The 14,725-nt window shown below is 64.0% G+C and overlaps 1 protein-coding gene across 2 annotated transcripts in view; it reads left to right on the plus strand.

Moving 5' to 3' along the window:
- Nucleotides 1-14,644, plus strand: part of adam10a (ADAM metallopeptidase domain 10a) — a 287,101-nt gene extending 272,457 nt beyond the window's left edge. For both annotated transcript variants that reach the window (XM_060911474.1, XM_060911475.1), the window contains exon 16: nucleotides 11,786-14,644. In XM_060911474.1, the coding sequence (XP_060767457.1) occupies nucleotides 11,786-11,895 (110 nt within the window). In that variant the 3' untranslated portion in view covers nucleotides 11,896-14,644. The remainder of the gene's footprint in view (nucleotides 1-11,785) is intronic.
- The last annotated feature ends 81 nt before the right edge of the window (nucleotides 14,645-14,725 follow it).

The following is a 14,725-nucleotide window of genomic DNA, read 5'->3' on the forward strand; positions in this document are numbered from 1 at the left end:
CCGAGGGCTTGTCATGCCTTTCCTTCTTTTCTACCTTTGTACCTTACTCCCTTTACCTCATATCCATCTATGATCTGTTTCTCCCTGATATTCTCTCTTTTCTTTTTTTATCTCCCTCTGTCTTTGTCACTTCTTTCATCTTTGTGCTTGTTGTCTTTTGGGTACTACCTCTTTCTTTCAATTGATGTCCATTTCCCTCTATCTCTGTCTTCACCTTCCTGTCTCTCCTCTGTCTGTTTTTCTTATTAACCCATTGCTTTCTTCCCTTTCTGTTCCTTCCTCTCCTCTTTCTACATTTTTGTTTGTATTCTGTATATATGTATATTCTATTGGCATGAAAAATTAATCTACGACGTTACTGAATCACAAAGTATAGATGCAGTAATATCAACCATTGAAAGTATATAAAATTGGAAACAGTTTGTGTTGTGGCCCTGCGTGGGTGAGGAAGCGCGGCCCTGCGTGGGTGAGGAAGCGCGGCCCTGCGTGGGTGAGGATGCGCGGCCCCTGCGTGGGTGAGGATGCGCGGCCCCTGCGTGGGTGAGGATGCGCGGCCCCTGCGTGGGTGAGGAAGCGCGGCCCCTGCGTGGGTGAAGAATTGCGGCCCCTGCGTGGGTGAGGAAGCGCGGCCCCTGCGTGGGTGAGGAAGCGCGGCCCCTGCGTGGGTGAAGAATTGCGGCCCCTGCGTGGGTGAGGATGCTCGGCCTCTGCGTGGGTGAGGAAGCGCGGCCTCTGCGTGGGTGAGGAAACGCGGCCTCTGCGTGGGTGAGGAAGGGCGGGCCCTGCGTGGGTGAGGACGCGCGGGCCCTGCGTGGGTGAGGACGGGCGGGCCCTGCGTGGGTGAGGACGGGCGGCCCCTGCGTGGGTGAGGATGCGCGGCCCCTGCGTCGGTGAGGAAGCGCGGCCCCTGCGTGGGTGAGGAAGGGCGGCCCCTGCGTGGGTGAGGAAGGGCGGCCCCTGCGTGGGTGAGGAAGGGCGGCCCTGCGTCGGTGAGGAAGGGCGGCCCCTGCGTGGGTGAGGAAGCGCGGCCCTGCGTCGGTGAGGAAGGGCGGCCCTGCGTGGGTGAGGAAGCGCGGCCCCTGCGTGGGTGAGGAAGGGCGGCCCCTGCGTGGGTGAGGAAGCGCGGCCCCTGCGTGGGTGAGGAAGGGCGGCCCCTGCGTGGGTGAGGACGCGCGGGCCCTGCGTGGGTGAGGACGCGCGGCCCCTGCGTGGGTGAGGAAGGGCGGCCCCTGCGTGGGTGAGGACGCGCGGCCCCTGCGTGGGTGAGGACGCGCGGCCCCTGCGTGGGTGAGGACGGGCGGCCCCTGCGTGGGTGAGGATGCGCGGCCCCTGCGTGGGTGAGGAAGCGCGGCCCCTGCGTCGGTGAGCAAGCGCGGCCCTGCGTCGGTGAGGTAGCGCGGCCTCTGCGTCGGTGAGGTAGCGCGGCCTCTGCGTCGGTGAGGTAGCGCGGCCTCTGCGTGGGTGAGGAAGCGCGGCCTCTGCGTGGGTGAGGAAGCGCGGCCTCTGCGTGGGTGAGCAAGCGCGGCCCTGCGTGGGTGAGGATGCTCGGCCTCTGCGTGGGTGAGGATGCTCGGCCTCTGCGTGGGTGAGGAAGCGCGGCCTCTGCGTGGGTGAGGAAGCGCGGCCTCTGCGTGGGTGAGGAAGCGCGGCCTCTGCGTGGGTGAGGAAGCGCGGCCTCTGCGTGGGTGAGGAAGCGCGGCCTCTGCGTGGGTGAGGAAGCGCGGCCTCTGCGTGGGTGAGGAAGCGCGGCTTCTGCGTGGGTGAGGAAGCGCGGCCTCTGCGTGGGTGAGGAAGCGCGGCCTCTGCGTGGGTGAGCAAGCGCGGCCCTGCGTGGGTGAGGATGCTCGGCCTCTGCGTGGGTGAGGAAGCGCGGCCTCTGCGTGGGTGAGGAAACGCGGCCTCTGCGTGGGTGAGGAAGGGCGGGCCCTGCGTGGGTGAGGACGCGCGGGCCCTGCGTGGGTGAGGACGGGCGGGCCCTGCGTGGGTGAGGACGGGCGGCCCCTGCGTGGGTGAGGATGCGCGGCCCCTGCGTCGGTGAGGAAGCGCGGCCCCTGCGTGGGTGAGGAAGGGCGGCCCCTGCGTGGGTGAGGAAGGGCGGCCCCTGCGTGGGTGAGGAAGGGCGGCCCTGCGTCGGTGAGGAAGGGCGGCCCCTGCGTGGGTGAGGAAGCGCGGCCCTGCGTCGGTGAGGAAGGGCGGCCCTGCGTGGGTGAGGAAGCGCGGCCCCTGCGTGGGTGAGGAAGGGCGGCCCCTGCGTGGGTGAGGAAGCGCGGCCCCTGCGTGGGTGAGGAAGGGCGGCCCCTGCGTGGGTGAGGACGCGCGGGCCCTGCGTGGGTGAGGACGCGCGGCCCCTGCGTGGGTGAGGACGCGCGGCCCCTGCGTGGGTGAGGAAGGGCGGCCCCTGCGTGGGTGAGGACGCGCGGCCCCTGCGTGGGTGAGGAAGGGCGGCCCCTGCGTGGGTGAGGATGCGCGGGCCCTGCGTGGGTGAGGACGCGCGGCCCCTGCGTGGGTGAGGAAGGGCGGCCCCTGCGTCGGTGAGGAAGCGCGGCCCCTGCGTGGGTGAGGAAGGGCGGCCCCTGCGTGGGTGAGGAAGGGCGGCCCCTGCGTGGGTGAGGAAGGGCGGCCCTGCGTCGGTGAGGAAGGGCGGCCCCTGCGTGGGTGAGGAAGCGCGGCCCTGCGTCGGTGAGGAAGGGCGGCCCTGCGTGGGTGAGGAAGCGCGGCCCCTGCGTGGGTGAGGAAGGGCGGCCCCTGCGTGGGTGAGGAAGCGCGGCCCCTGCGTGGGTGAGGAAGGGCGGCCCCTGCGTGGGTGAGGACGCGCGGGCCCTGCGTGGGTGAGGACGCGCGGCCCCTGCGTGGGTGAGGACGCGCGGCCCCTGCGTGGGTGAGGAAGGGCGGCCCCTGCGTGGGTGAGGACGCGCGGCCCCTGCGTGGGTGAGGAAGGGCGGCCCCTGCGTGGGTGAGGATGCGCGGCCCCTGCGTGGGTGAGGAAGCGCGGCCCCTGCGTCGGTGAGCAAGCGCGGCCCTGCGTCGGTGAGGTAGCGCGGCCTCTGCGTCGGTGAGGTAGCGCGGCCTCTGCGTCGGTGAGGTAGCGCGGCCTCTGCGTGGGTGAGGAAGCGCGGCCTCTGCGTGGGTGAGGAAGCGCGGCCTCTGCGTGGGTGAGCAAGCGCGGCCCTGCGTGGGTGAGGATGCTCGGCCTCTGCGTGGGTGAGGATGCTCGGCCTCTGCGTGGGTGAGGAAGCGCGGCCTCTGCGTGGGTGAGGAAGCGCGGCCTCTGCGTGGGTGAGGAAGCGCGGCCTCTGCGTGGGTGAGGAAGCGCGGCCTCTGCGTGGGTGAGGAAGCGCGGCCTCTGCGTGGGTGAGGAAGCGCGGCTTCTGCGTGGGTGAGGAAGCGCGGCCTCTGCGTGGGTGAGGAAGCGCGGCCTCTGCGTGGGTGAGCAAGCGCGGCCCTGCGTGGGTGAGGATGCTCGGCCTCTGCGTGGGTGAGGAAGCGCGGCCTCTGCGTGGGTGAGGAAACGCGGCCTCTGCGTGGGTGAGGAAGGGCGGGCCCTGCGTGGGTGAGGACGCGCGGGCCCTGCGTGGGTGAGGACGGGCGGGCCCTGCGTGGGTGAGGACGGGCGGCCCCTGCGTGGGTGAGGAAGGGCGGCCCCTGCGTGGGTGAGGAAACGCGGCCCCTGCGTGGGTGAGGAAGCGCGGCCCTGCGTGGGTGAGGATGCGCGGCCCTGCGTGGGTGAGGATGCGCGGCCCTGCGTGGGTGAGGATGCGCGGCCGTGCGTCGGTGAGGATGCTCGGCCTCTGCGTGGGTGAGGAAGCGCGGCCTCTGCGTGGGTGAGGAAGCGCGGCCCTGCGTGGGTGAGGAAGCGCGGCCCTGCGTGCTTGAGGAAGCGCGGCCCTGCGTGGGTGAGGAAGCGCGGCCCTGCGTGGGTGAGGAAGCGCGGCCCTGCGTGGGTGAGGAAGCGCGGCCCTGCGTGGGTTTGGAAGCGCGGCCCTGCGTGGGTTTGGAAGCGCGGCCCTGCGTGGGTGAGGAAGCGCGGCCCCTGCGTCGGTGAGGAAGCGCGGCCCTGCGTGGGTTTGGAAGCGCAGCCCTGCGTGGGTTTGGAAGCGCGGCCCCTGCGTGGGTGAGGAAGCGCGGCCCCTGCGTGGGTGAGGAAGCGCGGCCCTGCGTGGGTGAGGAAGCGCGGCCCTGCGTGGGTGAGGAAGCGCGGCCCTGCGTGGGTGAGGAAGCGCGGCCCCTGCGTGGGTGAGGAAGCGCGGCCCCTGCGTGGGTGAGGAAGCGCGGCCCCTGCGTGGGTGAGGAAGCGCGGCCCCTGCGTGGGTGAGGAAGCGCGGCCCTGCGTGGGTTTGGATGCGCGGCCCTGCGTGGGTGAGGAAGCGCGTGGGTGAGGAAGCGCGGCCCTGCGTGGGTGAGGAAGCGCGGCCCTGCGTGGGTGAGGAAGCGCGGCCCCTGCGTGGGTGAGGACGCGCGGCCCCTGCGTGGGTGAGGAAGGGCGGCCCCTGCGTGGGTGAGGAAGGGCGGCCCCTGCGTGGGTGAGGATGCGCGGCCCCTGCGTGGGTGAGGATGCTCGGCCCCTGCGTGGGTGAGGAAGCGCGGCCCCTGCGTGGGTGAGGAAGCGCGGCCCCTGCGTGGGTGAGGAAGCGCGGCCCCTGCGTGGGTGAAGAATTGCGGCCCCTGCGTGGGTGAGGATGCGCGGCCCCTGCGTGGGTGAGGATGCGCGGCCCCTGCGTCGGTGAGGAAGCGCGGCCCCTGCGTGGGTGAGGAAGGGCGGCCCCTGCGTGGGTGAGGAAGGGCGGCCCTGCGTGGGTGAGGAAGGGCGGCCCTGCGTGGGTGAGGAAGGGCGGCCCCTGCGTGGGTGAGGAAGCGCGGCCCTGCGTGGGTGAGGAAGGGCGGCCCTGCGTGGGTGAGGAAGGGCGGCCCTGCGTGGGTGAGGAAGCGCGGCCCCTGCGTGGGTGAGGAAGGGCGGCCCCTGCGTGGGTGAGGAAGCGCGGCCCCTGCGTGGGTGAGGAAGGGCGGCCCCTGCGTGGGTGAGGACGCGCGGGCCCTGCGTGGGTGAGGACGCGCGGCCCCTGCGTGGGTGAGGAAGGGCGGCCCCTGCGTGGGTGAGGACGCGCGGCCCCTGCGTGGGTGAGGACGCGCGGCCCCTGCGTGGGTGAGGAAGGGCGGCCCCTGCGTGGGTGAGGATGCGCGGCCCCTGCGTGGGTGAGGAAGCGCGGCCCCTGCGTCGGTGAGCAAGCGCGGCCCTGCGTCGGTGAGGTAGCGCGGCCTCTGCGTCGGTGAGGTAGCGCGGCCTCTGCGTCGGTGAGGTAGCGCGGCCTCTGCGTGGGTGAGGAAGCGCGGCCTCTGCGTGGGTGAGGAAGCGCGGCCTCTGCGTGGGTGAGCAAGCGCGGCCCTGCGTGGGTGAGGATGCTCGGCCTCTGCGTGGGTGAGGATGCTCGGCCTCTGCGTGGGTGAGGAAGCGCGGCCTCTGCGTGGGTGAGGAAGCGCGGCCTCTGCGTGGGTGAGGAAGCGCGGCCTCTGCGTGGGTGAGGAAGCGCGGCCTCTGCGTGGGTGAGGAAGCGCGGCCTCTGCGTGGGTGAGGAAGCGCGGCCTCTGCGTGGGTGAGGAAGCGCGGCCTCTGCGTGGGTGAGCAAGCGCGGCCCTGCGTGGGTGAGGATGCTCGGCCTCTGCGTGGGTGAGGAAGCGCGGCCTCTGCGTGGGTGAGGAAACGCGGCCTCTGCGTGGGTGAGGAAGGGCGGGCCCTGCGTGGGTGAGGACGCGCGGGCCCTGCGTGGGTGAGGACGGGCGGGCCCTGCGTGGGTGAGGACGGGCGGCCCCTGCGTGGGTGAGGAAGGGCGGCCCCTGCGTGGGTGAGGAAACGCGGCCCCTGCGTGGGTGAGGAAGCGCGGCCCTGCGTGGGTGAGGATGCGCGGCCCTGCGTGGGTGAGGATGCGCGGCCCTGCGTGGGTGAGGATGCGCGGCCGTGCGTCGGTGAGGATGCTCGGCCTCTGCGTGGGTGAGGAAGCGCGGCCTCTGCGTGGGTGAGGAAGCGCGGCCCTGCGTGGGTGAGGAAGCGCGGCCCTGCGTGCTTGAGGAAGCGCGGCCCTGCGTGGGTGAGGAAGCGCGGCCCTGCGTGGGTGAGGAAGCGCGGCCCTGCGTGGGTGAGGAAGCGCGGCCCTGCGTGGGTGAGGAAGCGCGGCCCTGCGTGGGTTTGGAAGCGCGGCCCTGCGTGGGTTTGGAAGCGCGGCCCTGCGTGGGTGAGGAAGCGCGGCCCCTGCGTCGGTGAGGAAGCGCGGCCCTGCGTGGGTTTGGAAGCGCAGCCCTGCGTGGGTTTGGAAGCGCGGCCCCTGCGTGGGTGAGGAAGCGCGGCCCCTGCGTGGGTGAGGAAGCGCGGCCCTGCGTGGGTGAGGAAGCGCGGCCCTGCGTGGGTGAGGAAGCGCGGCCCCTGCGTGGGTGAGGAAGCGCGGCCCCTGCGTGGGTGAGGAAGCGCGGCCCCTGCGTGGGTGAGGAAGCGCGGCCCTGCGTGGGTTTGGATGCGCGGCCCTGCGTGGGTGAGGAAGCGCGTGGGTGAGGAAGCGCGTGGGTGAGGAAGCGCGGCCCTGCGTGGGTGAGGAAGCGCGGCCCTGCGTGGGTGAGGAAGCGCGGCCCCTGCGTGGGTGAGGACGCGCGGCCCCTGCGTGGGTGAGGACGCGCGGCCCCTGCGTGGGTGAGGAAGGGCGGCCCCTGCGTGGGTGAGGAAGGGCGGCCCCTGCGTGGGTGAGGATGCGCGGCCCCTGCGTGGGTGAGGATGCTCGGCCCCTGCGTGGGTGAGGAAGCGCGGCCTCTGCGTGGGTGAGGAAGCGCGGCCTCTGCGTGGGTGAGGAAGCGCGGCCCCTGCGTGGGTGAAGAATTGCGGCCCCTGCGTGGGTGAGGATGCGCGGCCCCTGCGTGGGTGAGGATGCGCGGCCCCTGCGTCGGTGAGGAAGCGCGGCCCCTGCGTAGGTGAGGAAGGGCGGCCCCTGCGTGGGTGAGGAAGGGCGGCCCCTGCGTGGGTGAGGAAGGGCGGCCCTGCGTCGGTGAGGAAGGGCGGCCCCTGCGTGGGTGAGGAAGCGCGGCCCTGCGTCGGTGAGGAAGGGCGGCCCTGCGTGGGTGAGGAAGCGCGGCCCCTGCGTGGGTGAGGAAGGGCGGCCCCTGCGTGGGTGAGGAAGCGCGGCCCCTGCGTGGGTGAGGAAGGGCGGCCCCTGCGTGGGTGAGGACGCGCGGGCCCTGCGTGGGTGAGGACGCGCGGCCCCTGCGTGGGTGAGGAAGGGCGGCCCCTGCGTGGGTGAGGAAGGGCGGCCCCTGCGTGGGTGAGGATGTGCGGCCCCTGCGTGGGTGAGGATGCTCGGCCCCTGCGTGGGTGAGGAAGCGCGGCCCCTGCGTGGGTGAGGAAGCGCGGCCCCTGCGTGGGTGAGGAAGCGCGGCCCCTGCGTGGGTGAGGAAGCGCGGCCCCTGCGTGGGTGAGGAAGCGCGGCCCCTGCGTGGGTGAGGAAGCGCGGCCCCTGCGTGGGTGAGGAAGCGCGGCCTCTGCGTGGGTGAGGAAGCGCGGCCTCTGCGTGGGTGAGGAAGCGCGGCCCTGCGTGGGTGAGGATGCTCGGCCTCTGCGTGGGTGAGGAAGGGCGGGCCCTGCGTGGGTGAGGACGCGCGGGCCCTGCGTGGGTGAGGACGCGCGGGCCCTGCGTGGGTGAGGACGCGCGGGCCCTGCGTGGGTGAGGACGCGCGGGCCCTGCGTGGGTGAGGACGCGCGGGCCCTGCGTGGGTGAGGACGGGCGGCCCCTGCGTGGGTGAGGAAGGGCGGCCCCTGCGTGGGTGAGGAAACGCGGCCCCTGCGTGGGTGAGGAAGCGCGGCCCTGCGTGGGTGAGGATGCGCGGCCCTGCGTGGGTGAGGATGCGCGGCCCTGCGTGGGTGAGGATGCGCGGCCGTGCGTCGGTGAGGATGCTCGGCCTCTGCGTGGGTGAGGAAGCGCGGCCTCTGCGTGGGTGAGGAAGCGCGGCCCTGCGTGGGTGAGGAAGCGCGGCCCTGCGTGCTTGAGGAAGCGCGGCCCTGCGTGGGTGAGGAAGCGCGGCCCTGCGTGGGTGAGGAAGCGCGGCCCTGCGTGGGTGAGGAAGCGCGGCCCCTGCGTGGGTGAGGAAGCGCGGCCCTGCGTGGGTTTGGAAGCGCGGCCCCTGCGTGGGTGAGGAAGCGCGGCCCTGCGTGGGTTTGGAAGCGCGGCCCTGCGTGGGTGAGGAAGCGCGGCCCCTGCGTCGGTGAGGAAGCGCGGCCCTGCGTGGGTTTGGAAGCGCGGCCCCTGCGTGGGTGAGGAAGCGCGGCCCCTGCGTGGGTGAGGAAGCGCGGCCCTGCGTGGGTGAGGAAGCGCGGCCCTGCGTGGGTGAGGAAGCGCGGCCCCTGCGTGGGTGAGGAAGCGCGGCCCCTGCGTGGGTGAGGAAGCGCGGCCCCTGCCTGGGTGAGGAAGCGCGGCCCCTGCGTGGGTGAGGAAGCGCGGCCCTGCGTGGGTTTGGATGCGCGGCCCTGCGTGGGTGAGGAAGCGCGTGGGTGAGGAAGCGCGGCCCTGCGTGGGTGAGGAAGCGCGGCCCCTGCGTGGGTGAGGACGCGCGGCCCCTGCGTGGGTGAGGACGCGCGGCCCCTGCGTGGGTGAGGAAGGGCGGCCCCTGCGTGGGTGAGGATGCGCGGCCCCTGCGTGGGTGAGGAAGCGCGGCCCCTGCGTCGGTGAGCAAGCGCGGCCCTGCGTCGGTGAGGTAGCGCGGCCTCTGCGTCGGTGAGGTAGCGCGGCCTCTGCGTGGGTGAGGAAGCGCGGCCTCTGCGTGGGTGAGGAAGCGCGGCCTCTGCGTGGGTGAGGAAGCGTGGCCCTGCGTGGGTGAGGAAGCGCGGCCCTGCGTGCTTGAGGAAGCGTGGCCCTGCGTGGGTGAGGAAGCGCGGCCCCTGCGTGGGTGAGGAAGCGCGGCCCTGCGTGGGTTTGGAAGCGCGGCCCCTGCGTGGGTGAGGAAGCGCGGCCCTGCGTGGGTTTGGAAGCGCGGCCCTGCGTGGGTGAGGAAGCGCGGCCCCTGCGTCGGTGAGGAAGCGCGGCCCTGCGTGGGTTTGGAAGCGCGGCCCTGCGTGGGTTTGGAAGCGCGGCCCCTGCGTGGGTGAGGAAGCGCGGCCCCTGCGTGGATGAGGAAGCGCGGCCCTGCGTGGGTGAGGAAGCGCGGCCCCTGCGTGGATGAGGAAGCGCGGCCCTGCGTGGGTGAGGAAGCGCGGCCCCTGCGTGGGTGAGGAAGCGCGGCCCCTGCGTGGGTGAGGAAGCGCGGCCCTGCGTGGGTTTGGATGCGCGGCCCTGCGTGGGTGAGGAAGCGCGTGGGTGAGGAAGCGCGGCCCTGCGTGCGTGAGGAAGCGCGGCCCTGCGTGGGTGAGGAAGCGCGGCCCTGCGTGGGTGAGGAAGCGCGGCCCTGCGTGGGTGAGGAAGCGCGGCCTCAGCGTGGGTCAGGAAGCGCGGCCACTGCGTGGGTGAGGAAGCGCGGCCCTGCGTGGGTTTGGATGCGCGGCCCTGCGTGGGTGAGGAAGCGCGTGGGTGAGGAAGCGCGGCCCTGCGTGCATGAGGAAGCGCGGCCCTGCGTGGGTGAGGAAGCGCGGCCCTGCGTGGGTTTGGAAGCGCAGCCCTGCGTGGGTTTGGAAGCGCGGCCCCTGCGTGGGTGAGGAAGCGCGGCCCCTGCGTGGATGAGGAAGCGCGGCCCTGCGTGGGTGAGGAAGCGCGGCCCTGCGTGGGTGAGGAAGCGCGGCCCCTGCGTGGGTGAGGAAGCGCGGCCCCTGCGTGGGTGAGGAAGCGCGGCCCCTGCGTGGGTTTGGATGCGCGGCCCTGCGTGGGTGAGGAAGCGCGTGGGTGAGGAAGCGCGGCCCCTGCGTGGGTGAGGACGCGTGGCCCCTGCGTGGGTGAGGAAGGGCGGCCCCTGCGTGGGTGAGGATGCGCGGCCCCTGCGTGGGTGAGGAAGCGCGGCCCCTGCGTCGGTGAGCAAGCGCGGCCCTGCGTCGGTGAGGTAGCGCGGCCTCTGCGTCGGTGAGGTAGCGCGGCCTCTGCGTGGGTGAGGAAGCACGGCCTCTGCGTGGGTGAGGAAGCGCGGCCTCTGCGTGGGTGAGGAAGCGCGGCCCTGCGTGGGTGAGGAAGCGCGGCCCTGCGTGCTTGAGGAAGCGCGGCCCTGCGTGGGTGAGGAAGCGCGGCCCTGCGTGGGTGAGGAAGCGCGGCCCCTGCGTGGGTGAGGAAGCGCGGCCCTGCGTGGGTTTGGAAGCGCGGCCCCTGCGTGGGTGAGGAAGCGCGGCCCTGCGTGGGTTTGGAAGCGCGGCCCTGCGTGGGTGAGGAAGCGCGGCCCCTGCGTCGGTGAGGAAGCGCGGCCCTGCGTGGGTTTGGAAGCGCGGCCCTGCGTGGGTTTGGAAGCGCGGCCCCTGCGTGGGTGAGGAAGCGCGGCCCCTGCGTGGATGAGGAAGCGCGGCCCTGCGTGGGTGAGGAAGCGCGGCCCCTGCGTGGATGAGGAAGCGCGGCCCTGCGTGGGTGAGGAAGCGCGGCCCCTGCGTGGGTGAGGAAGCGCGGCCCCTGCGTGGGTGAGGAAGCGCGGCCCTGCGTGGGTTTGGATGCGCGGCCCTGCGTGGGTGAGGAAGCGCGTGGGTGAGGAAGCGCGGCCCTGCGTGCGTGAGGAAGCGCGGCCCTGCGTGGGTGAGGAAGCGCGGCCCTGCGTGGGTGAGGAAGCGCGGCCCTGCGTGGGTGAGGAAGCGCGGCCTCAGCGTGGGTCAGGAAGCGCGGCCACTGCGTGGGTGAGGAAGCGCGGCCCTGCGTGGGTTTGGATGCGCGGCCCTGCGTGGGTGAGGAAGCGCGTGGGTGAGGAAGCGCGGCCCTGCGTGCATGAGGAAGCGCGGCCCTGCGTGGGTGAGGAAGCGCGGCCCTGCGTGGGTGAGGAAGCGCGGCCCTGCGTGGGTGAGGAAGCGCGGCCTCAGCGTGGGTCAGGAAGCGCAGCTCTTGTTTAGTTTTTTTTTTTTGTATCTTTGCTGTAGCCTTTGCTGTTTATGTTGTCAGCTTTGATTGTAGCTGCCAGTTTCTGTATTAAGCTGGTGCTGACTGCTTCTCAAGGTTTTATCAGTCACAATTCTCAGGTAATCTGCACCACTTTCTTCAGAGCCAAATAACACTATAATAATTTGAGATTGTTTTCAATTGAGTGTGTTGGGGTCCGTGTGGGAGTGTGTGCAGGAGTGTGTGCTGTTGTGCGTGCTGCTGTATGTGTGTGGGAGCATTTGTGGGAGTATATTTAAGTTATACCACGAAATTGAGTCGTGCGTGAGCTGATAGCCGATGAGGCGCTGAGTCGGCTATAAGCCATGTACGATGAGATTGAGTGGAATAACTGTTTTATTCTATCCACATTCACTGGATTTTGACAAACAGAGCATTTTTTATATTTTTATTTTGTGCAAATTCGATAAATAAGAACTTTGTACAAAATGTCTGACAAAATCATTTCTGCTTCGAATGTAAACAAACCGGTGAAATGACAGGAGCAATTTGTGAAAAATGCGGTAGTAATAATTCTTGAAAAAAAAAGATACATTCTTATCTTCAAATACTTTCATTCCATATTTTGTTGCTTTTTTTTTGTTGTACTGTATTTTTCGGGGTTTTGTTTTCAGCAACACACTCCGCCATTTTGTTTTTTTCTACTCATGGTATATGAGCCGACAGCCAATCAGAGCGCACGATTGCTCATATCCAGTGAATGTGGATAGAATAAAACTCTATAGCTCAGGACCAGTTCATGGCTCATATCTCCTCTCCTTCTGTAGGTACACTGAAGAGGAGGAGAACTCAAGCTGCGAGTTCTCAGCCTCCGCAACAACGTGCAGTCCAGCGCCATCCCAGAGAGAACTATCACATGGGTCAGATGCGCCACTGAGCTCTGCACTCTGCCTTGGTTCTTCCTAGTGCCTACAACAGGAAACACTCCAAAGAGTTAATGAACCAATCAATTAACCACATCCACAGACTTAAAGAACTGACTAAAGGAAACAGATCTCCCACAGCAAACTTCAAACTGCTCTATAAAGCAGTGATGCTGTTCTCATACTGAAGAACGACCGGATGAGGAGAAGAGAAAATCACTGCTTTACGTTCTTATGAGGATAAAATATATATATATATAATTTTTGTTTGTTTGTTTGTTTTCACACCTAATTTTCTTGGGCATCTCTCAGTGCACAGAGTGCTTCAAGGTTCTTGTCTTTCTCCACGTTTAATCCCCCCCACCCATATTTCCCCTAAACACTGCCATCCTGCTCCGAATGACATGACGGGGAAGTGCAGTGGTTCTGTGGTCCAATAAGGCAAGGCAAGGCTGAGCAAGCAAGAGTCCCTTCTGCATAGACTCTTTTGCCAATGTGATTAAAAAATATTATTAAGGAAAAGTGGAAGAATATAAAATGCAAGCTTTTTTAAAGTTCACATTCTCTCTTTCTTTCTTTTTCTTTTCAGTTGTACAGTTTTTAACAAAAATGTTTTTTTTTTCCTAGTGTATCTTATGATTGTGTTTTTTCTTCTGATGAATACAAGTTATTTACTATTTTAATTGACACTCAGGACAAATTACAAAGCCTAAAGCATTGTGTGTATCAGAGGGGTGAATGGAAAATGCCTGATGATTCTTGGTGATGTGGGTTTTTGTTTTTTTTCTTTTCATCTTTTAATCTTGCGCTTGTTCTATGACCAGGATGGAGTCTTCTTCTTCTTCTTCTTTTTGTAAGTTTAATCCTGATCTCATGCACTTGTTGCATTTGATGAGTTGCGTAGTTTAGACTGAGTGAAAATTTTAAAAATCCTTAGAAAGGAAGCAAGAGAGAAAATTTGACTTGTGATTGTGTTACCTTTTGGTGAATGGCCTTATTTCGCATACATTCAGCTGTGAAAGATTGTGAGAAGTGTGTGTGTGGGTTTTTTTTCTCTCCCATGTTGTATTTGGAGTGTCGAGTTCATGCCCGCTACCAGATCCACCACTGTCCGAGATGTTTTACATACAGCTACCTAGAAATTTCCTGGGGCATGACTATCGTCTAAACTTTCGTTGCTCTGAGAGCAGCTGCTAATAGAGAGACCTGTTGGGGAAAATTTTGAAGTTTGGAAACCAAACTAAAGAAAAACTCGAAGGACTTACAGGTCCTAGTTTCTACATGACCACTTTCCATATCAAAACGAATACAGAAAGTTCATTCAGGAAAAAAGCAGGATCTGAAAACCACATGATCATAGTGGAACTGTGTAGATAAAAATGTAGATTTTCACCTATTTATACCCGAGTTGTTGATAAAATCATGGCATCCCTTAAGCCCTGTTCCAGATCCACAGTATTTATGTGGTTGATTTTTGTTAGCCAAAAATAAATTTGTTTGTGGTGTAAAAGTGTGACGTTGTGAGATGAAGCACCGGCTGGGAAACCACGAGCACCTTTTCGGCGTAGAAGGGCTATGAGAATATTTTCTTATTCTGTCCCGTATCTACTGTACACAATGTGTAAAAAATCCGTCACAAATTTCTTCTTTCTGTTACACCACCTGCAGTCTCACCCTTATTCTGTCGCCCATGTGCAGAAGACGGTCTGTAAACACTTTCAGTGCCTGATGAGCAGCAGGACAAATCTGTGCCAGCCTCTTTACAGGGTCATATACAGTACACATCTGCTGCGTTGATTTGATTTTCTGAGATGTTCATTTGCGAAGAAAACGCTCCGCTCAGAGAGGGCAGACTGTCAGGCAGTAATTAAAGCAGCGCTAATTTTACTGCCTTTTTTTTTTTTTAAATATTCTTCATTTTTCTCTTGCTGCTGCAGACCTTGTGTACCAAAACAAAATTACATTATATTCCGTCCGTAATAAAACATTGCAGTACAAATTTAAAACAAATTACAAGATAATCTAATAAAACTCTTTCCCTTGTTGGAGCATCTGTTGGTTCATATAACACATTTGAAAACTGTAGCTAATGCTTTTCCTGATTTGGAGCTTTCTTGAAAAGAGCAGTGGAGCAGCTCAGTCAGAGATCCAGCGCCTCAAAGCATGTTTTTCTTTTTATTTATTAGTGAACAGGTTACTTCAAGTCATGCCATCCATCTGTCATTAGGAAAGTGAGGTATTCCCTTATTCTACTCAAGTGTTGTTCTGCCGAGCAGTGGTTGGCGGTAGTGTTTTGCTTGAATTTCGAGGCCCAGATGTGACCGAATCATTCTTGTTCTTCTGTGGTAAAGTGGTGTAGTTGGGGTTTTCAGGGCAGGGAAGACTTTTTAATTCAAACGTCTTTCTTTTTTTTTTTTTTTTCAGGTCTTGCTTTAAACATACAAGAGGAATGTGCACTGATACGGATGCAAAATGTGTGGAATTTGAAAGATTGAGAAATGTCTAATACTACTGTTTGATTTTAATGGCCGCTGTGTTTTATACAGTACCCGATCTCTTGTTTTTCTTTTTCATAATTCTGATTATTTTTTCCCTTTTCCTTTTATTTGCGCTCAATTTGAAAACTTTTTACTAAAAATGCAAAAAGTATTGTGCAAAGATATGTAATTTTTTGAAGTACTTGAAATGCGTTAATAAAAATAGATTTGGTCAATTTCTCAGTACACAGTTTATTCACATTAATAAAAACAGACTTGAAAAACATTTCCGCGCAGTGTTTCTTCATACCGCTGTGTGTTAACAGCAGGTACATTCATTCCTCATGGCATTTGTCTGGAAATGCTG

This window comes from Neoarius graeffei, chromosome 27 (genome assembly GCF_027579695.1).
Source record: "Neoarius graeffei isolate fNeoGra1 chromosome 27, fNeoGra1.pri, whole genome shotgun sequence".
Classification (NCBI taxonomy): domain Eukaryota; kingdom Metazoa; phylum Chordata; class Actinopteri; order Siluriformes; family Ariidae; genus Neoarius; species Neoarius graeffei.